A 20,464-nucleotide genomic window follows, 5' to 3' on the forward strand; every position below is an offset into this window, starting at 1 on the left:
AAAACATGAACAGTAGGTGCCAAAGGAAGGATGCATTAAGTTGGTTTTGCATGTAAAATATAAAGGCACAGCATGGAATGATGTGGTAGGTTTACAACAAACAAATTGGAGACATTAGGATTATAAGTCTATGATAATGTGTCCTCTCCTTCTTTCTTCTTTCTTTTGTGTTTAATCCTGAAGACAGGTAAAGAATTGCCTGTAGTTAGTATAAAACCCTTTGCAAATCTATCATCTTTTCGTGAAGTGACCAAGAAGCTCCAAAATACAAGTGCAGGCCTGCTCTTAGGGTGTCTTTAGACAGTGTCAAACTATCCTACTCTCTTTTCCCTTGTCCTTTTAATGATTTTGTCACAATGTAAAAGTAATATTTTTGCCTATTCTGGTTTGTGTTTGTCTCAACTGAATGCTACTTACGGGAAAAGTTCAGGTTATATTTCTCCAATCACAGTAACAGAAATGTACAATTGAAAAACATCAGTACTACGGTCCATTGTTTTGTTTCACCTTTTCCTCTTCCTGATCTTTTTCTATCCTAGTTTTCAGACAGGAAAATAATTGCTTACAGATTGTGTAGTACTGTCTGGCGTGACTAGCGGTGCAAGCCCTCCAATGCCAAGCCTACAACCTGAACACCAAAATGCCATTACATTCTGGAAATAGACAGCAAAGCATTGAAAATTTGTTAAGTCTGTGGCTTACGTGAACATGTTAGGGCGGCCACGGGAGAGCTGGGGCCGTTTTATTGGTGAAAGTATTAGGTTCCTTATGGTCATTGAGGGGTTTCCAGCTCCAGTTCCAAAAGCACCAGCCCTTCTGTTCCCAGCATCAACTGAGATTCGCGCTTGTTTCATTGGTGAGCCACCAGAGACCTCAAAAGGGCCACCAGAATTAGAGCTATTCTGTCTTGCAGTCCATATATCCTCTTTAGGTCCTGGAGTTTCAGGAGTGAAAACCGACCAATCTGCGACAAATAAGTCAACTGGTTTTGCTTGGAAAAATTTAACCAAAAACTGATTTACTCTATCAAACTAATAATCATAATAGGAATGGAAAGTAGTATACTATTATCCATGATAAAAGAAACAGGGTTACCTTTTCTGATTGTATCTCTGTTATCCATGATATTGGGTTGGTTAGAGAACAAATCAGGCTCAGGTCTTGAATAGAAATTGGTTGTGGGTTGGATAGCTGATCTTTTCATTGACTCATATTCACTTCTTAACTGATCATACATTTCATCAAGTTTTCTCTTTTGCCTGTTAATGAAAAATAATGGTTAGTATCAGGGATCCAAGCACCAAAGCTGAATTTCAGGGAACAGAAATAATCAAGGTAACAAGTTACCTGGATTTTTCAGAAAATTTTTCTTGGAGTTCTTGCTTGTCCTTGGACATGGTCTCAATCTCTTGCTCCATCATCTGGCACCTCTTGGCCATTTTCTGGTATGCTGTATGCACCTGCTCCAGTTTTTCTGTGAATTTTTCTTGCATCATTTCACATTTCTGCCGGCACTGGGCTACTATTCTGTTCATCTTGTATTGCATCTCCAGTTCCTTTTGTCCAATGTAGAACATTACACTCCTATATGCACTTTTCATTACTAGGCTCGTTCAAGGAAAGATGCATGCATCAATGACTCTTTACAGAATTTTTCTTGGAAAAAATTCTTAGTCCCTTTCACATTTAAGTTTGGTCACACTACCATGTAGAACAAGAAACAGGATAATGGTCCAGAATATTTTGCAGTTTTCTAGTGTAAAATTTTTGGAGGAAACTTATCAGTTAAGAAGTATAATATAAAGGATACATATCTGGGGAGATACTCCTGCCATGGCCATCTGCAGTAAAAGTTAAAATCTAAGGATGCAGCCAAATCATTAGGAGAAATGCAAGACTAGGAGGTGTAGGTGCGTTGTATTACAATATCATGGTGCAAGGAAAAGAGAGTTGCATCCAGGAAAGAAATTCTTAAATGAGTGATTGCTTACATTTATCCATTCATCATTTGGATTGACGTCCACAGGTTTCATGAGACTGACAAGTGAAAATCCATAATAAAGTAAGAGGAAATCAAAAGCATTCAAATGCTATAACATGAGTCAAGACAATAATAAAAAGTCCAACCTTCTCCTACCTGCCACTGCCAGCCAAAGTGTTCAAGATCAATATTAACCCCCCAAGAAAATGGAAGTGTTTTGAAAACAATCAAAGCATGTCTCTTATGGTACTCCTGGGGGGAAGGAAATTTTGTGGAAAGCAAACAATTGATGGGAGAGTGGAAACTCCTTTTAATAAGTAAAGATTCTATATGATCCAAAATCCAAATTTGGTTTACTATTTTCTGTTTGTCGACGCCTTGATACCCATGCCAATAGTGCTATTGTTGCTTAAGGAGTAGAAAAACACAATAATTCCAATCAATCAACCATTTGAAGCCTCATACCTCTTAGAGAGCACTTGATCACAAATGGGACATGCTGCATCACTACTAAGGATTTTGCTAGCATCTTCCGAGCCTTTTTCTGCGGTCAAGGAAACTACATGCAAAGCACTGCACCCCTTTATTTCTATAATAAAGTAAATGTATAAAATGTAGAAAGCAGGACTAGGCACCAGGATACACAAGAGGTGGCCACAGGTGGTCGAGATGGCTCGCCCTTCCAATTCCCGCCAGCACGCATTGCATCTCATTTCAGCAGTCACAAATGATCTTCAAGTTTATGGTGTGTTTGAGGCTTTATAACGCCATGAATCGCGGCCAGGCGCAGAGCTTAGTTCCCTACAAGTCTCAGTCTGCTGCAGCAAACTTAATATGAGAGCCTTATGACGCTTACTAAATGAATAAGGGCAAGTGGCAAGATCAAAGTTTCCATGGCTTCAAACTGAAAACTGGGTACCAAAGCAGCTTAGTTTATAGATTTTTATCTAGGATGGGAGAGATTATGGGTATTGGGAAGCGCTTACTCCATTATGCAGCATATTATGACTTTGGGAGTTTGGAGCAAAAGGATTTATTTATTTATTTAAACCTTCTTAGAGGGAATATTTTAATGTCTGACAACTAGCCATGACCGCAAGTTATGATTGTCAAGTCATCGGCTGGCGATTAGAATTGAATTAAAATAAATAAGGAAAAAAAAGGGATGGTCAGAATCAGATTAAGATATTTAAAGAAATTTGGGGAAATTCAGGGAAATAATTCGGAAAAATAAGCCATTTAAGCATTTATTTACTATTTCTAAAGTTTTGACTGATGATTCAGAAGATTCAGTAATATTCAGCTCGGTAATGAGGTTGAAACTTTCGGCTTGCACTAACTGGTTCAAAGAATTTAGCAATTCAGACACAGTAGGATTTGAGTAGCAAAAGGTTTATGCCCATGAATTCACAGATCAGAAACCACGAGAATGGATTTAGTTGACAAACGAAGTAAAATAGTGCATGAAAATTAAAAAAGCTTGAAAAAACTATCTGTTTGGTTTCCGAGAAAAAGTAGTAAAACCAGATAAACTGATAACAAAAACGCAACTCAGTTATTTCGCTCCAAATACAATATTATTACTTAGAATCCAAACTTTTACTTTCTTTTCTTTTCCTCCCTTTTCTCAGGCCTTGGCAACTAAACCAAGTGTTAAATTCGTACCCTGAAAAACACCAGAAATTCGGCAAAATCTCTGGATTCTCAAAAAATCCTGAAACCAAAAGAAAAACGGATTCTCACCGGATCAAAAAAAAAAGCATAACTTCGGAAATTTAAGCTCAATCATTCAAAAAGGGAAAAAGAAAATCAAATTGAGAATCTAAGGAAGAATAAAAAATACGAAAATTCTGAAAACAATAACAGGAAAAAAAAAAAAAAGGAAATTAGAGAAAATACCTCGCAGGATTGGTAATGCGTCATGAAACTTGACTATGGAGAAAATGTGTGATGCGAAACCCTAGAAATTGAAGATGAAATTGGCGCGAAAATGCTCGTTTGTGACTCTACTCTTGAAGAGTGGAGGTCAAATTTGGAAACTACATTAACGGAACAAAAGAAATGTCGTTGGCTGTGGCTTCAGTCGTGTATTAAAAAAAATTGCCACGTGGAAATAAATAATTTAAATCAAAGGGATTTCTTATCGGAGATATTACTTGAAAAATGATTAATAATAGAATAATTCTTTTTTAGGAACTTAAGAAGCACTTTTTAAAAACACCTTTTTTACTCAATTTTTCGCAAATTGATTTTAATCCTTCAAAGTTATTGCTAGGTTATTTTGTCTAAAAATAATTATTTTCATTATTTAAGATGTTATCAAAACAATCAAATCAATTTCTTTTAGCTTAAAGATAATATAATATCAAAATTAAGAAAATTACAATTTTTTTAATAGATTTTATTTCTCTAAAAAATTAAAATAAAACTTAAATAAAAATTTATTAATATTTCTTATTATTAAAATGAAAAAAAAATAAAAATTAGCTTTATATTCTAATAGTCAAATGAATACAGACTTCATCCATCCTTCAATTTATAGTGCTTGTTTAGGGTCTTCATTGCACTTCAATTATCTTCATCAACACTGTCCTATTAAAATATTTTATGGAAAATATATTAAAATTAGTTTAATTATAAATATTTATATACTAGAGGATTATTCTATATAATCCTTTTATTTATTGGATTATAGTTAAAATTTTATTTTTTTATTTAAAAATTATAATTTTTTATTCAACTATATTTGTTAATACTTCAAAATTATAAAAAGATAAAAAAAAAAAAAAAAAAAAGAAGAAGAAGAGAGAGAGAGAAGAGTAGAAGAGTGAGTAAAAACTTTCTACCCTTCCAAAGGGACACATGGCCCAGGCGGTCGCCAGTGTACGGACACCAACACTCTACTAAAAACTGCCACGTGTACAAAAGACGGCACACCCTTCAAGGGGAAAAATGAAAATATCAGTAGTTGCCTCCGGTTTCCACAACCACCTCAGATCTTTCTTCACTCTCAAGTTTCTTCTCTCAACCCTAGGCGGTGGTGAAGTGGTAGTTGAAACGTAATCGGCAGCGTCGGCGTCGGATTTCTACAGTTAGTGAGGTGAGAATTCGCGGTGATGAAGATTCAGTGCAACGTGTGCGAGGCGGCGGAGGCCAACGTGCTGTGCTGCGCCGACGAAGCGGCGCTCTGCTGGGCCTGCGACGAGAAGGTTCACGCGGCGAACAAGCTCGCGAGCAAGCACCAGAGGGTTCCTCTCTCCACCTCGTCTTCTCAGATGCCCAAGTGCGACATCTGCCAGGTCTGCTTCTCAGTTTCGCTTCATGTTCTTTTGTTTGGTTCGGAAGAAAACAGAGGTGAGAGAAGAAAATAGAGAACTGTTCCTCAGCTTAGGGAAGTGAAATAGGCGTGTTAGGGGTGAATTGAGAGGAATTGGTCTGTAGGTGGAAAATTGGACGCTGGAGCTGTGCCTTTTGGATAGTGATAGGTTTTAAAATTTTTAGAGATTTATCGATTCAGAATACACAATGAATATTGATAATATGTTTCTCAAATCTATTTAGTTGGAAAGTGAACTGAGGTAGGAAAGAAAATATAGATGTGTGTATTGCTTAGCTTAGATGTGCAATTAGATATGCTAGGTCTTCTGTTGAATGGATGAATTAGTTTTGTAGGTTGACATAAGAGATTTGTTTGTTTATTTTATTTCCCTATGCTTTCTCGGCAGCCAAATGGAGAGCTAGCAGAGAATGAAATTATTATTGGTTTTGTGTGTGTCAATGATACATAGGTCTAAGGAATTTTAGAGGCTTGTTAATTTTGGAATTCACAATGAATTTGGAAATATGGATATGTTGTTTTTCTGTGTCAAATTGATCATAGGCTTGATTGCCGAATAGAAGTGTCAATATGGATGTTCTCAGTTAGGTGGAGGGATAAGTTCTGTAGCATAGCGGATTGTATTTATTTTCCAATGTTTTCTTAGCAATCAAATATAAAATTAATGAAAGATGGATATATGCTGTTTGTGTTTGTGTGCATGATGGATAGGTTTGAGAAAAATTTATAGATTCATCATTCTCAGAATTTATAATGAATCTGAATAAGACATATGTTTGTTTATTTATTGTGAGTGAATATGATGGATAGCTTTGCTTTTGATTGCTCTGTTTGGTTCAAAAGCAAATCATGTTATATTCAACCTCAAATAAGTTGAATAGATGTAATAGGTGCTGAGTTGAGTGGAGGATTTACTTTTATAAGTTAATTATGTCATAAAAAGTTATTCAGAGGTGTTTTGTTTGTTTATCTTATTTCCTTACATTTTCTCCACGGCCAAACAGAAATGTAGAGAACATTGATGGTATGTTCTTGTGCACGTGTGTGTGTGTAAATGGTGAATATGTTTATGGAATTTTAAATGCTTATCAATTTCAGATCCTAGGATGAATGTGGAAGGCAAAGACATGCTTTGTTGTGTATGAAACAATGCAAAGGCTTGATAAGTGCTCTATTTGGTCAGAAAGAAAAACAAAAGTGCAAATATTGTTGAGCTCAAATAAGTCAAATAAATGTATTAAGTGCTCTATTGAATGGATTCGAGGAATTAGTTTTATAGGTTAGTAATCATGTTCTCTTACTTTCTTTCTGCAGCCAATTAGTTTTATGGATTAATAAAGGAGATTTGTTTGTTTATTTATTTTATTTGTGTAGAAACTGAGAATCTTTCTAATATTCATTCAAAATTGTATTTTTTACATAAACGGATCCCTATTTAATATTTACACAGAGAGCAAACAAAAAAGGAAAAAATAAAAATATGGAAAAATTAAAATCACACAAATTACCCACAATTGGGGCCTCAATCTTTCCCTCAATATCCTACAAATCACCATTCAAATTATACCGGGTTTCCACACTCCCCCTCAAGTTGGATCATAGATATTAATCATGTCTAACTTGCAAATAAAATCTTCAAAGCTTGATTTCTGCAACCCCTTGGTGAAAATATCTGTCAATTGTTCCCTTATAGGGATATAAGTCATGCAAATAATTCTTTTCTTAATTTTTTCCTTTATAAAGTGTCTGTCCACTTCTATATGTTTGGTATTGTTGTGCTGAACAGGATTATGAGAAATACTAATGACAACTTTGTTGTCACAATAGAGTTTAATGGGGAGCTCTATTGTAATGCGTAGTTCTTCCAACAGTTTCTGCACCCACAGTCCTTCACACATACCTTGTGCAACTGCTCTGAATTCAGCTTCGACATTGCTTCTGGCTGTTACACTCTGTTTCTTACTTCTCCATGTTACTAAATTCCCCTAGACATAGGTACAGTAGCCTGTAGTAGGCCTTCTATCATCTGTTGATCATGCCCAATCTGCATCTGTATAGATCTCTACCTTCTTACTATCACTCTTCTTAAAGAATAATCCTCTCCCTGGAGAACCCTTTAGATATTTGAGGATCTTATACACTGCTTCTAGATGACTTTCCTTTGGTGAATGCATGCACTGACTAACCACGCTTACGGCGAAAGCAATGTCAGGTCTAGTGTGAGAAAGGTAGATCAGTCTACCTACTAGTCGCTGATATTTCTCTCTATCCACGGGTTTTCCATCGCTTTCCGTCCTTTTTCTTGCCTTGATAGGGGTATCGCTTGGCTTGCATCCGAGCATGCCAGTCTCAATCAACAAGTCATGTACATACTTTTTTTGGGAAATACTAATTCCCTTCCTTGATCTAGCGACCTCCATTCCTAGAAAATACTGCATTTGACCCAGATCTTTTACCTCAAATTTTGTGGCTAAGACCTTCTTCAACCTTTCCACTTCTCTTGTGTCATCTCCAGTGAGAATGATGTCATCAACATACACGATTAGAACGGTCATCCTTCCATCGTTGGACTATTTGAAGAACATAGTATGATCCGACTGTCCCTGTTGGTATCCTTGGTTCTTAATCACCTTTGCAAATCTATCAAACCATGCTTTGGGTGATTGCTTGAGACCATAAAGAGATTTCTTCAATTTGCATACCCTGGTTTCTTCTTCTTTCTTACAAAACCTTGGTGGTAGCATCATAAACACTTCTTCTTCCAACTCACCATTCAGAAAGGCATTCTTGATATCAAATTGATGGAATGGCCAGTTGAGGTTTGTTGCCAAGGATAAAAGAAGTCGTATAGTGTTCAGCTTTGTTATTGGTGCAAATGTCTCGGTATAGTCGATGCCATAGGCCTGAGTGAACTCCTTTGCAACCAAGCAGGCTTTGTATCGTTCTATTGTGCCATCCGTCTTCGATTTCACTGTGAATACCCATTTACAGCTCACTGGTTTCTTCCCTCTTGGCAAATTCATCACTTCCCAACTCCCATTTTTTTCCAATGCCCTTATTTCTTCCATCACTGCCTCTTTCCATTTTGGAATCTCCAAGGCTTCTTGAATATTTTTAGGAATCTGGATTCTATCAAGGTTAGTTGTAAAAGCACAACATTTTGCAGAAAGAGCATTATAAGACACAAATTTCGAGATAGGATGGAGAGTACATGAACGAGGTTGTTTCCTAAGAGCAATGAGTAAGTCATCTGTTACCTAATCATAAGTGTCCTTCTATATTAAGCGAAGGGGTAGATATAAGGCATGAGTGGATTCAAACACAACAACATTGAGATAGTCAAAGGTTAAGGGTGGTCTAGTTTCACTCATGGACTTTCCCTGAAGCGAGTAGTAGGGTGTATGCTAAAAAAATGTGACATCTAGACTAACATATAGCTTATGTGAAATTGGGTCATAGCATTTGTAGCCCTTTTGTGTGGAAGAGTAGCCAAGAAAGACACATTTAAGCGCTTTGGGATCAAATTTGTTCTGCTTAGGTCCGTGAGTGTGGACAAACACAGTTGACCCAAAGACACGAAGTGGAAGATGTGCATCGAGTCTAGAACGAGGAAAAAACTCTTGGAATTTCTGGAAGGGTGTGACAAAAGATAGGACCCGACTAGGCATTCGGTTAATAAGGTATGTGGTTGTCAAAATGGAGCCACCCCAAAATTGTGAGGGCATGTGAGATGTAAACAACAAAGCACGAGCAACTTCAAGAATATGTCTATTTTTCCGTTCTGCAACCCCGTTTTGCTAAGGGGTGTCAACACAAGAACTTTGATGTATAAAACCATTTTCTTGTAGATAAGTGCTCAAGGAGTGATTGAAGTACTCAGTACCATTATCAGTACAGAGAATTTGAATTTTGATGTGAAACTAAGTTTGTATCATAGAGTGAAAGTTCATGAAGACTGATCGAACCTCAGTTTTATCAGTCAACAAATATACCCAACATAGACGAGTATGATCATCAATAAAAGTAATGAACCATTTTTTATGGGTCCTATTAGGGGTACGTGAGGGTATTCATAGATCACTATGAATTAGAGTAAATGGTATGGATGGTTTATACTTAGATTTAGGAAAAGACGCCCAATGATGTTTGATAAGTTCAAACACTTCACACTGAAAATCCAATGAAGTTTTATTTGAACATAGTGAAGGAAATAAATGTTTTTAAGTATTGAAAACTAGGATGACCCATCCTTTTGTGCCATAACAAAAGTGCACTATCCTTAGGATGAGATGCAGAATTACAAACAATAGGACACTGTCCACGCACATCAGTTTCGTCAAAGTAATATAGATCCTCACGTTCCTTAGCACTGCCAATTGTCTTCCCCGATGATAGGAATTTAGCTAAGCAATTAGACTTTTTGGTTAACTAGCTAATAGACAGCAAATTGCAAGATAAATTAGGTACATGTAGGACAAGGTTGAGAGTAATAGACTCAGAAATACGAATACTCCATTTGCCAGCAACTGGGGATAAAGTACCATTTGCAATTTTTAATTTTAAATTGCCGGCACAGGAAGAGTATGTAGAAAATAAATGATGAGCATCAGTCATATGATTAGATGCACCAGAGTCGATAATCCAGGGAGTAATATGAGACATGGTGCTAAGTGCTGTTAGAAAGGTACCTTTTTGGGCCAAAGAACCATAGGACAAAGTGTTAGAAGACTGACCAGAGGCTTGGAAATTAGAAAAAAAACTCATATAATTTCACAAGCTGGTCGGAATTAAACCTCACACTAGAAGTTGACTGACAAATTTCTGTGGGGGTGTGTTGTTTGCCTGGGTTTCGGTGGAGGCTTGATGACTATGGGCTTTATTGGGCTGTCTGGGCTTCCAATCTACAGGCTTGCCATGTAAAGTCCAACAAGTGTCTTTAGTGTGGCCTAACTTCTTTCAATGCTCACAATAAGCCCTCTTGGACTGTCTTGGGCTTGGCCCGCTAGATCCAGCAACATGAGGCCCACTAGATCCAGCATGAGGCCCACATCCAGCAGTAGCATGAGGCCCATGGGTTAAAAGGGCTGAAGCCTCAGGCCCAAATGAGAGATCCAACATCACTCTCCTTCTGCTTTCCTCTCGTTGCACCTTAGAGAAGACTTCTTGGATGGAGGGCAATGGCCGACGACTGAGAACTCTGCTCCTGACGTCGTCAAGCTCGCAGTTCAGCCTCGCTAGGAACTGGAAGACCCTCTTGTTCTCCATCTTCTTAAAGCGCACACTGTCACCCGTGCACTCCCGCTCCTCTTCACAGTTGAGATCGAGATCTTGCCACAAACCCAGCATCTCAGTGTAGTATTCCGTGACTTCCCTATCTTCTTGCTTCATTTGCCAGAGCCGCGTCTTGATTTCAAAGATTTGGGAAGCATTCTTGGCATCGGAATACGTTTCCTGTATCGCATCCCACACATCCTTTGCCGTCGGGAGGAACATGTAAGTCTTGCCAATGGCTGGCTTCATGGAGTTAATCAAGCATGAGGTGATAAAGGAGTTTTCGAACCGCCATTTCTAGGATGTTGCTACATCGGTCGGAGGTGGTCGCCGAGTCTCGCCGGTAAGAAGCCCTAACTTTCCCTTTCTGTCAATAACGAGGTTGATTGCTTGCGCCCACTCTCTGTAATTCTTATCGTTAAATTTTTCAATGGTAAGATGGAGTGGGGAGTTGTCGAATGCACCGACAGGGCCCATTGAGGAGTGTATCTCCGACACTCTTTCATGGGTTGCCGACTGACTGGACTCATGGTTGTTTCCTCTTTGGGCAGCCATGGACTGATTAGGGTTTTAGAGCAAACACGGCTTTGATACCATGTAGAAATTGAGAATCTTTCTAATATTAATTCAAAATTGTATTTTTTACATAAACGGATCCCTATTTAACATATACATAGAGAGCAAACAAAAAAGGAAAAAATACAAATATGGAAAAATTAAAATCACACAAATTACCCACAATTGGGGTCTCAATCTTTCCCTCAATATCCTACAAATCACCATTCAAATTATACCGAATTTCCACAGTTTGCTTATGTTCTCTCAACAGGCAAACAAAAAGCTAGTAGGAATTGAAGATATGTTGGTTTTTCTATGAATTCTGAGTAGGTTTATGCTTTAGAGGAATTTAAGTTTGTAGTGTCAAAATACTAAAAAAAACTCCACAGAAACCGAGAACTCTAAGAACTTTGATCAGTTTATTGTCTTCCCATCCATCTATATACATATATATACATATATCCTATACACAGAGTCTAAATTCCTAAATTTTATATGGTAACATTAACAAATACATGGTAAGCCAATTTGTCAATCTTTTCCTATATGTACAACCAATTTGATTCCTAATTTGTATATGGTAACATTAACATTTCTTATATGCATAGCCAATTTCATTCCTAATTTGTACATGGTAACATTAACATCCCCCCTCAAATTGATGTTGGTAAGTCAACCAGCAACAATTTGCCAACAAGAAATTGATGTCGCTGTCGAGTCAAAGCTTTGGTGAAGATATCAGCCACTTGGAGATCAGAAGAGATGTGAGGAAGAGATATCACCCGACTTTCCAAGGTGTCTCGAATAGAATGACAATCAACCTCAATGTGCTTGGTACGTTCATGAAAAACGGGATTGGTGGCAATTTGAATAGCACTAGTGTTATCAACATGAAGAGGTGTAGAAGTAGTCTAAGGAAACCCAAGCTCCTCAAGAAGACGGCACAACCATACAATTTCAGAACAAGCAGTAGACATGGCACGATACTCGGCCTCAGTAGAGGATTTAGAAACATGATCTTGTTTCTTACATCTCCAAGAAATTAAGGCATCACCTAAAAACATACACCAACCCATAGTAGATCGACGTGTATTTAGACACCCACCCCAATCATCCATCAAACTGCAGCAAGATGGAGATGTCGAGGAGAAGTCATAAACTGACTGGTCTGATGAACAGCATAGGAGATATTAGGTCGAGTAGTGGTCAAGTAGATAAGACTCCCAACCAAGCACCGATAGAGAGTAGGATCATCCAGAAGGTCCCCTTCATCTTTCCTGTATTTGACATTTACCTCCATAGGAGTATCAACAGAAGAAGTGTCCTCCAAACCAGCCAAAGTGATAAGATCTTGAATATACCTATGTTGGTTCACGAAAATACCACTAGCCCGATGATGAACTTCCAATCCTAAGAAGTATGTGAGTTGTCCAAAATCTTTCATATGGAAAGTTGTATGTAACAACTGCTAAAGCTTAGTAATCAAACTACAGTTAGTGCCAGTAATGATAATATCATCCACATAAACCAAGAGAAGGACTATACCCAACGCAGACGTGTGGAAGAAGAGGGAATAATCATATTGACTTTGGGTAAAGCTGAAGGAAAGAGTTGTACTGTGAAACTTCTCAAACCAAGCCTAGGGCGCCTGCTTGAGCCCATACAAAGAACGTTTTAGCTTACAAACATCATGAGGAAAAGAATTAGTCATACCAGAGGGAAGCTTCATGTAAATCTCTTCTTGGAGATCACCATGAAGAGAAGCATTCTTCACATCCATCTGATGTAGTTGCCATGACTGTGAAGCGGCAATAGCTAAGATGGTTCGAACCGTGGTCATTTTGGTAGTAGGAGCAAATGTCTCCTCATAATCAACCCCATATTCCTGCTTGTTACCCAAAGCTACGATGCGAGCTTTGTACCGGTCCAAAGAGCCATCAAAACAAAGTTTTACAGAGAAAACCCATTTACTTCCAATAGGTTTGACTGTAGGAGGACAAGGAACAATATCCCAAGTATGATTCTCCTCAAGTGCTTGAAGTTCTGCTTGCATTGCATTTTGCCAACACTCATGTTCCATGGCCTGTTTGTAGCAAGAGGGAATAGAAATACTGGATAAAGTAGCAACAAGAGAGACAGGAGAGAAGAATCCATACCAATCAGGGGGTTGAGAAAGACGAGTAGACCGACGAAGAGTGGTGGAAGTAGGAGCAGGATCAGGCGCCGAGTCAAGATTGGAAGGGGCCACAGAGGAAGTGGAATTGGACTCATGTCGACTACATCTTTCATACCCAAAACCAGGTTTGAACCCTTCCACAATTGTTAGGGATTCGGAAAAACTAGGTAGAAGAGATACAAATGCAGATGGTAGCTCAACATGAGATGGAAAGAAATATTGATTTTCAAAGAAAATTACATTCCGGGAAACTCGTATACGACGAGCAAGGGGATCATAACAAACATAACCCTTGTGAGGGATAGCATAACCAAGAAAAGCACACTTAATAGACTGAGCAGTAAGTTTATGTCGTTCATGAGTAGGTAGATGCACAAAACAAACACAACCAAATGTACGAAGATCAGAATATAAAGGAGAATGACCAAACAACTTAGAGAAAGGAGAAACATGATTTAACATAGGAGAGGGTAAGCAATTGATCAAATGAATTGCAGTAGAAAGTGCTTCACACCAAAAACGAGGAGGAACCGATGAGTCAAGTAAAAGAGTTCTTACCACATCAAGAAGGTGGCGATTTTTCCTCTCAGCAACACCGTTTTGTTGTGGTGTCGAAGGACAAGAACGCTGAGAGATGATCCCTTTGCTTTGAAGAAATTCCTGAAACTCATTAGACATGTATTCTCCGCCAGAATCAGAGCACAAGACCTTGATGTTGGCATAGAATTGAGTCTTAATAAGTGCAAGAAATCGCTTAAAAGACTGAAAAAACTTCAGCCTTAGCCCGGAGAAAGTAAACCCAAGTAAAGCGACTAAAGTCATCAATGAAAGTAACAAAGTACTTGTAATGTGCATGATAAACAATAGGTGCAATCCCCCAAACATCACTATGTATAATATCAAAACATTGTAAGGCACAAGATGCAGAATGAGGAAAAGGTAGAACTTTACTTTTGCCAAGTTTGTGTAATGTACAATCGAAAGAAAGATCAAGAGAAGAACATTCATTCCCAATAATCCAGAATTAAACAAAGTACGAAGTACATCAGAGTTTGGGTGGCCAAGACGTCTATGCCACATCTTATGTCCAAAACCAACAACATTACATGCAAAGGAAAACTAGGAATAATAGTGGAAGGAGAAACATGAAGAGGAAAGAGTCATCCCACTTTAGGCCCCTTCATGATCATCTTCCCGGACACTTGATCCTGCACAATGCAACTAGAACGGGAGAAATTGACATTACAATTATTATCAACCAATTGGCCAACAGAAAGAAGATTTTTGGAGAGGTTAGGAGACACAAAAACATTAGTTAAGGAAGAGGAAAGATCACCAACAACACTGATAGGCAGAGAACTACCATCAGTAGTGTTAATTTTCAAATTTCCATCATAATTTCTGACATTGGAAAGAGAAAGAACAATATTCGTCATATGGTTAGAAGCTTCAGAGTCAAAATAACATGGCTTAGAAGAAATCGTATGATTACCTGAGAGCCCAAAAGTAGAAATGATCATTTGTTGTACCATTTCAGGAGTGAGTGTGTTCGGGTTTGCTAAGGCTGTAGGAGCAAGAATAGGAACAACCGAAGAGGCAGCAGGCAATGCAGTAGAACTAGAGGCACCAGTGGAGGCATGATAAGCAGTACCCTGCTTCCTTTCAGGCCGAATGGGACAAGCAAAGATGATATGACCTTGTTTCTTGTAGTAGTTACAGAACTTCTTGGGACAATCCCAAGCAATGTGACCAAAATCTTTACAACTAAAGCATTAGACAGCCCGCATATCTCGACCCTTATTATGCCCCTGTGCTGCATAAGCTACAGAAATGGGTGCACTAACATTAGCCCGATGTTCCATGGTAGCTTGAGTTACAATACGCTGCTCCTCACGCAAAAGTTCACTCAAGCAGGCATCCAGAGATGGTACAGGATGATGATTCATCAGATTAGATCATGCAATTTCAAAGTCGGGTTGTAGCTTCATCAAGAATTGATCTTGCTTGCTGGTTGCATGCACTGCTTGGACAACAGAGAGAGCTGCAGCGGGAACATTAGCATAAACAATGTCAGAATAATCAGTCCAAAGAGTTTGAAAACCAGAAAAATATTCCTCAATTGAGAGACTTCCTTGTGTGAAATTAGTCATCTCATACTCTAATTGAAAACGCCTAGCAAAGTTGTCTTGATTGTAAACTGTGTGGAGATAATTCCACATAGCAGCAGCAGTTTTATAAGGCCTCAGATTGAGAACAAGGTGAGGTTCAACCGAGCTAAGGATCCAGGTCATAACCCGAGCATCCTTAATTTCCCACTTAGACAAAGCCTCGGCATCATGAGGTGCAGATTACTCCCATCAATTTGACCCCATAATGCTTTTCCTTTGACAAATAATTTAAATTGAAACTCCCAAGCACAATAATTTTTGCCAGTAAATCTAATAGGAAACGATTCCAACTTATCTGATGACATGATGCAACCGAGAAACAAAGGAAATAGCCCACCAGAAAATTGTAATAGAAACGGCCAAGAACCAGGTCGCGATGAACTCGATCAACACTGTTTTCGATGCCAAGCATTTGATTGGTAGAAGATCACGAACTCCACTTAGAAGGTGCCGAAACCTTGCTCTGATACCATGTCAAAATACTAAAAAAAACTCCACAGAAACCGAGAACTCTGATCAGTTTATTGTCTTCCCATCCATCTATACACACACACACACACACATATATATATATATATATCCTATACACGGAGTCTAAATTCCTAAATTGTATATGGTAACATTAACAAATACATGGTAAGCCAATTTGTCAATCTTTTCCTATATGTACAACCAATTTCATTCCTAATTTGTATATGGTAACATTAACATGTAGTTCACATAGAGATCTGTTTGTCTATATTATTTTCCAGCAGTTTCTCAGCAGCCACATAAAGCTACTGAAATTGAATTTTTTTTTTTTTTTTTTGCATGTATGTGTTTAATATGTTTTTAGTGTGTGTGTGTGGAGTGTTGGTGCTGGTGTTTCTTATATATAATGAATTTAGTCTTTTGTTTTCCTCTCCCCCTCTAGTTGCCAGTTTCAACATCAAATGTATACATCATGTGTGCCTCATTGCATCATTTGTTTAGGCAGTATTAATGTATATTTACTTTTTGCTTGTCAATTTTTTTTTTTTTTTAAAAATAATTAAAATAATGAATTTAGTCAAACCATGCCCAGAGAGTAACTAAGATAACTTTTATGTTCTTGTAATGGAACATTCTGGAACTCATTGAGTTTTATATAAGTTATATTCTCTTTTTCTATTAACTAGTAATGACAAAAGAATTGTCATCCCTTTCAGGAGACAGTTGGCTATTTCTTCTGCCTAGAAGACAGAGCTTTACTCTGCAGGAAATGTGATGTTTCCATACACACGGCGAATACATATGTTTCAGCTCACCAGAGGTTTCTGCTGACTGGAGTGAAAGTAGGGCTTGAACCTACACAACCCGGTTCATCCTCTTCCATGGGGAAATCAAATCTTGTTGGGAAGCACTCAGAAACTGAATCTCCTTCTGCGTCCAGGAGAGGTGCCCCTATGCCATTGACCTGTGATTACAACAAAACGTTATCCATCCAAGCTGGTGGAGCTGGGGATTTTGTGCCAACTAAGGTTTCATTTGCTGGGGGTTCTGGATCAACTGAAAGCATTCCACAGTGGCATATAGATGAACTTTTTGGACTAAATGAATTCAATCAGACCTATGACTGCATGGATAATGGAACATCCAAGGTATGTTCATCGTTAGCAGAATTTCTTATGATGTTTTCATGCCCATGCTTATCATATGTTGGCCTTTTATATTTAAGTATCCCAAGATCAAGTTGTTTAATTGGGATAACCATCAGAGTGCTGCACAAAAATGTGCACTAATCTCCAAAGTGTATATATTGTGGACCAATCCTCCTGGTAACTTTTTATGCTACACATATTTTGGATATCTCCCTCTCATGCATGCCGAAAATCACATTGATTGGAGAGTTGAAGCTATGGAATCCCTAAAGTTTGCATTTATTTAAAATGAGAAAAGGGAAAGAAGAAAGGAGAAGGGTGTAGTTTTGGTGGGGGATTTGGAAAAACTTTTTTTTTTATAGGTAAATAAGAGCATGTATTAGAAACACCTAGAAGCGGCGAGAACAACACACACGAAATATACAAACATCACCCAAGAAACTAGACAAAAAGAAAGACAAAAAACTTTTCCCCAACTAGACAAATAATCTTTCTATAAAATCAAGCATGGACGAAGTATGATCCTCTAAATACACCCTAGCCCAATTCACAAAAGTATACAAAAAAGAATGTCTTATAGCTTGGTCAAACCGTTCATTATCATTGAACACTCTTTCATTTCTTTCCATCCATAAGGTCCACATTAAGCATAGGGAGGCAGTCCTCCATGCTTTCTCTCTTCTTTTGCTCACAAAGGCTCCATACCAACCAAGCAAATTCCTTTTAATTGAGCAGTGCAAGACCCATTGCACACCAAAAAGAGAGAGAATCAAACTTCATAGCATCGTAGCCTTCTTACAAAAAAGGATTAGGTGGTCGCTAGTTTCCTCTTTCTTTTTATACAAGTAACACATATTCGGCATATTCCATCCCCTTCTTTTGAGCTGATCAATAATGGTCAAGCTTCTGTTCCAAGACACTTCCCAACCAAAAAAGCTTACCTTCATTGGAGCCCAAGATCTCCAAATAAGACTCCAAGGAAAAGTGTCACGAAAGGCTCTTGTGAAAGAGCGGTAGAGGGAGCTAATGGAAAAAATGTCATTCTTACTTTCTTTCAAGACATCCTCCACATTTTTTTTCACGACCAAAGGATGCAGTTTCCGAAACAAGCCCTCCACCTCTTCCATCTCCCAATCATTAAAGTGTCTTGAGAAGCAAGGATTCAAGTTGCCCACCTCCCCGCCCTACTCCCAAGCATCTAAAACCCACTCATCCTTGTTAACCGCCAATGGGAATAAATTGGGGAAAGCTTTTTTCAACGTTTGGTCTTGACACCACAAATCCTTCCAAAATTTGACATTTCTTCCATTTCTTACCATAAAGTGGGATCTATAACGAACACCTTCCCATTCCTACAATAAATTGGAGCTTAGGGCACAATATGGGTTGAGGTAGCTCTTTTTGGGTCAACATGATATTTGGCTAGCATGATAGGCATGAGGGTGATATTATTACCTAAAGGTATGTTCCATGGTATATGGACCCTGCAAAAGGTTTTTGAGGGGGTAAGAATAAGTTCCACACTGAGGGCATGATCCTTTTGTATGTCTGGGTAAGAATTAAGTTCCATACCAGCTTTAGATTTTCTCCTGCTATGCCACAAAATTTTTTGACCAAAAGTGGGCTTTGTTTTGAGTGTCATTGATACGTGACTAATTTCTGGTGGTAGTTTTCCATTTTAAATTAGTTGACATGCAAGTAGATTCTACTCCTGCTACTTGATGAAACCTGTTAAATTTATTTGGTTAGCTTGAATGCCACTTTGGTGGATACCTTCTTCTGGAGTAGTGGGGATTCTAGAATAACAAGAAACGCTACTATGTTGTGAAAAGCTCTCTGCTTTTAAGTTCTTAACCATTGATAGGAATTAATATTTTCAAGAACCCTGCTTGCAGGTAATTTTACTTCCACCAGGTGGGCTGTCACTGACAAACTGATTTTTCATTTATGGTTATAACTCTGTTGGTATTTAGGTGGTTGATGGGAGTATTATGCTTGATTTTTTTGCCATATAGCCAACAGTGTCAATGACATGTATGTTCTTGGTTATGAATCCTTCTAGGCTGATATTGGTAAGCTCGGTGACTCTGATTGCTCACCAACTTTAAGAGCTGCTGATGAAGAGCTGAACTTCGATGATTGCTTAGGTCAGGTGCCAGAGACAACTTGGATGGTGCCTCAGATCTCGTCACCACCTACAGCCTCAGGACTATACTGGCCTAAAAGTTCTCAAATTTCATCCGATACTTCTGTTTTTGTGCCTGACATATGCTATTCACCTGTGCAAATGCAAAATGAATCTGCCACCAAATGTCGGAGGCAATTCTGATCTCATCTTCTCTTCTCGCAGCAGGGATGGTGTGCGCCATGTTTTTATGTTCGTCCTCTTTCCAGAGTACAAGGAGGTTGATTTCTTGGTTTGTGGTTGTCCTCTGTGATTATATCCCCCTCATTCACGCCAGTCCTACATAAAAAATGAGGGGGGTTAGAATATAAGGGGACAATAGCTTAAAGATTTAACCAAACGATCACCTTGTAGTCTGAAAAGGAGAAAGTAGATGTATTTTTTTGGGAATCTTGAAAGTTGTGTTCGCTTGGTAGCTTCTTATTTTTGAGTCTCCTTCCTGTAGGAGCAGGGCTTTGATTTACTTAGATATAATGCTATGGATTCGATCATTTTGGATCTTATTAGCTGTCTTTGTGTATATCATGTATCCGAGGCCCCGGGGCATACGCTTAGCATACTAGGGACTGGTTTCTATCCATGGTCGTAAGTGGATGGATGATGCATGCTGAGGTTTGATCAGAGTTACCCAAATTGGTAGTAATCAAATTTCAGTATTTCCATTATGCAAAGATGGTTGAATACAGTTTATTTTACTGATGTAAGAATCCTTGGCATTTTTTTATTCCATTAAACCATTAGCGTCGAACTCAACTAAACATATATAAAAAAGGGTTATTTGATCAAAAAGTTGGATGAAAACTCAAATTAGGAAAATCTTATTCCACGTGTTTTATTGGTCGCTTTTTGATAAAGATGTTCTTATTTTTTTTCTTGTAAAAATAATTTATTTTTTAAACCAATGGTGAAGATTACTTATGTTAAAAATGGGTTAGGGGTTGGATTTATAAATAAAAATTAGAGAAGTCATGATTGGTTCAGCATTTAGAATTCAAATATAACTTCCTTTTCCTTAGGTAAAGCGCATGGGGTAATTTCTAGGGTGCATCTTGGGCAGCTCGGTTTGGGTGATGGTCAAACCTATTTCATCCCAAGAATAAAATAGGTCTACCCAAAACCTAATTGGACCCGAGTTATCGAATTCGGTTCGACCTAAACCTTTTCAAGGC

The 20,464-nt window shown here is 38.2% G+C and overlaps 2 protein-coding genes across 7 annotated transcripts; one reads left to right on the forward strand and one right to left on the reverse strand.

Moving 5' to 3' along the window:
- Positions 1-29: 29 nt before the first annotated feature.
- Positions 30-4,047, reverse strand: LOC100243485 (E3 ubiquitin-protein ligase CCNB1IP1 homolog). Of its 6 annotated transcripts, none has more exons than XM_059735495.1 (10): positions 3,881-4,041; positions 3,647-3,695; positions 2,625-2,796; positions 2,447-2,519; positions 1,992-2,037; positions 1,811-1,841; positions 1,348-1,603; positions 1,096-1,259; positions 703-934; positions 30-628 (listed from the first exon to the last, which is right to left on the reverse strand). In XM_059735495.1, exons 3-10 carry the CDS (start codon positions 2,692-2,694, stop codon positions 622-624), a joined length of 879 nt encoding a protein of 292 aa, XP_059591478.1. In that variant the 5' UTR covers positions 2,695-2,796; positions 3,647-3,695; positions 3,881-4,041; the 3' UTR covers positions 30-621. The 6 variants fall into 6 exon arrangements, with proteins under 6 accessions (XP_059591478.1, XP_019072477.1, XP_059591476.1 ...); XM_019216932.2 differs by having other exon boundaries at positions 31-628; positions 703-964; positions 3,881-4,047; XM_059735493.1 differs by having other exon boundaries at positions 31-628; positions 703-964; positions 2,625-2,799.
- Positions 4,048-4,919: 872 nt separating this feature from the next.
- On the forward strand, positions 4,920-19,966 carry LOC100260711 (B-box zinc finger protein 22). The gene is made up of 3 exons (XM_002283630.5): positions 4,920-5,280; positions 16,679-17,110; positions 19,173-19,966. Exons 1-3 carry the CDS (start codon positions 5,098-5,100, stop codon positions 19,437-19,439), a joined length of 882 nt encoding a protein of 293 aa, XP_002283666.1. The 5' UTR covers positions 4,920-5,097; the 3' UTR covers positions 19,440-19,966.
- Positions 19,967-20,464: the final 498 nt, after the last annotated feature.

This window comes from Vitis vinifera, chromosome 19, assembly GCF_030704535.1.
Source record: "Vitis vinifera cultivar Pinot Noir 40024 chromosome 19, ASM3070453v1".
In the NCBI taxonomy this organism is placed as follows: Eukaryota; Viridiplantae; Streptophyta; class Magnoliopsida; order Vitales; family Vitaceae; genus Vitis; species Vitis vinifera.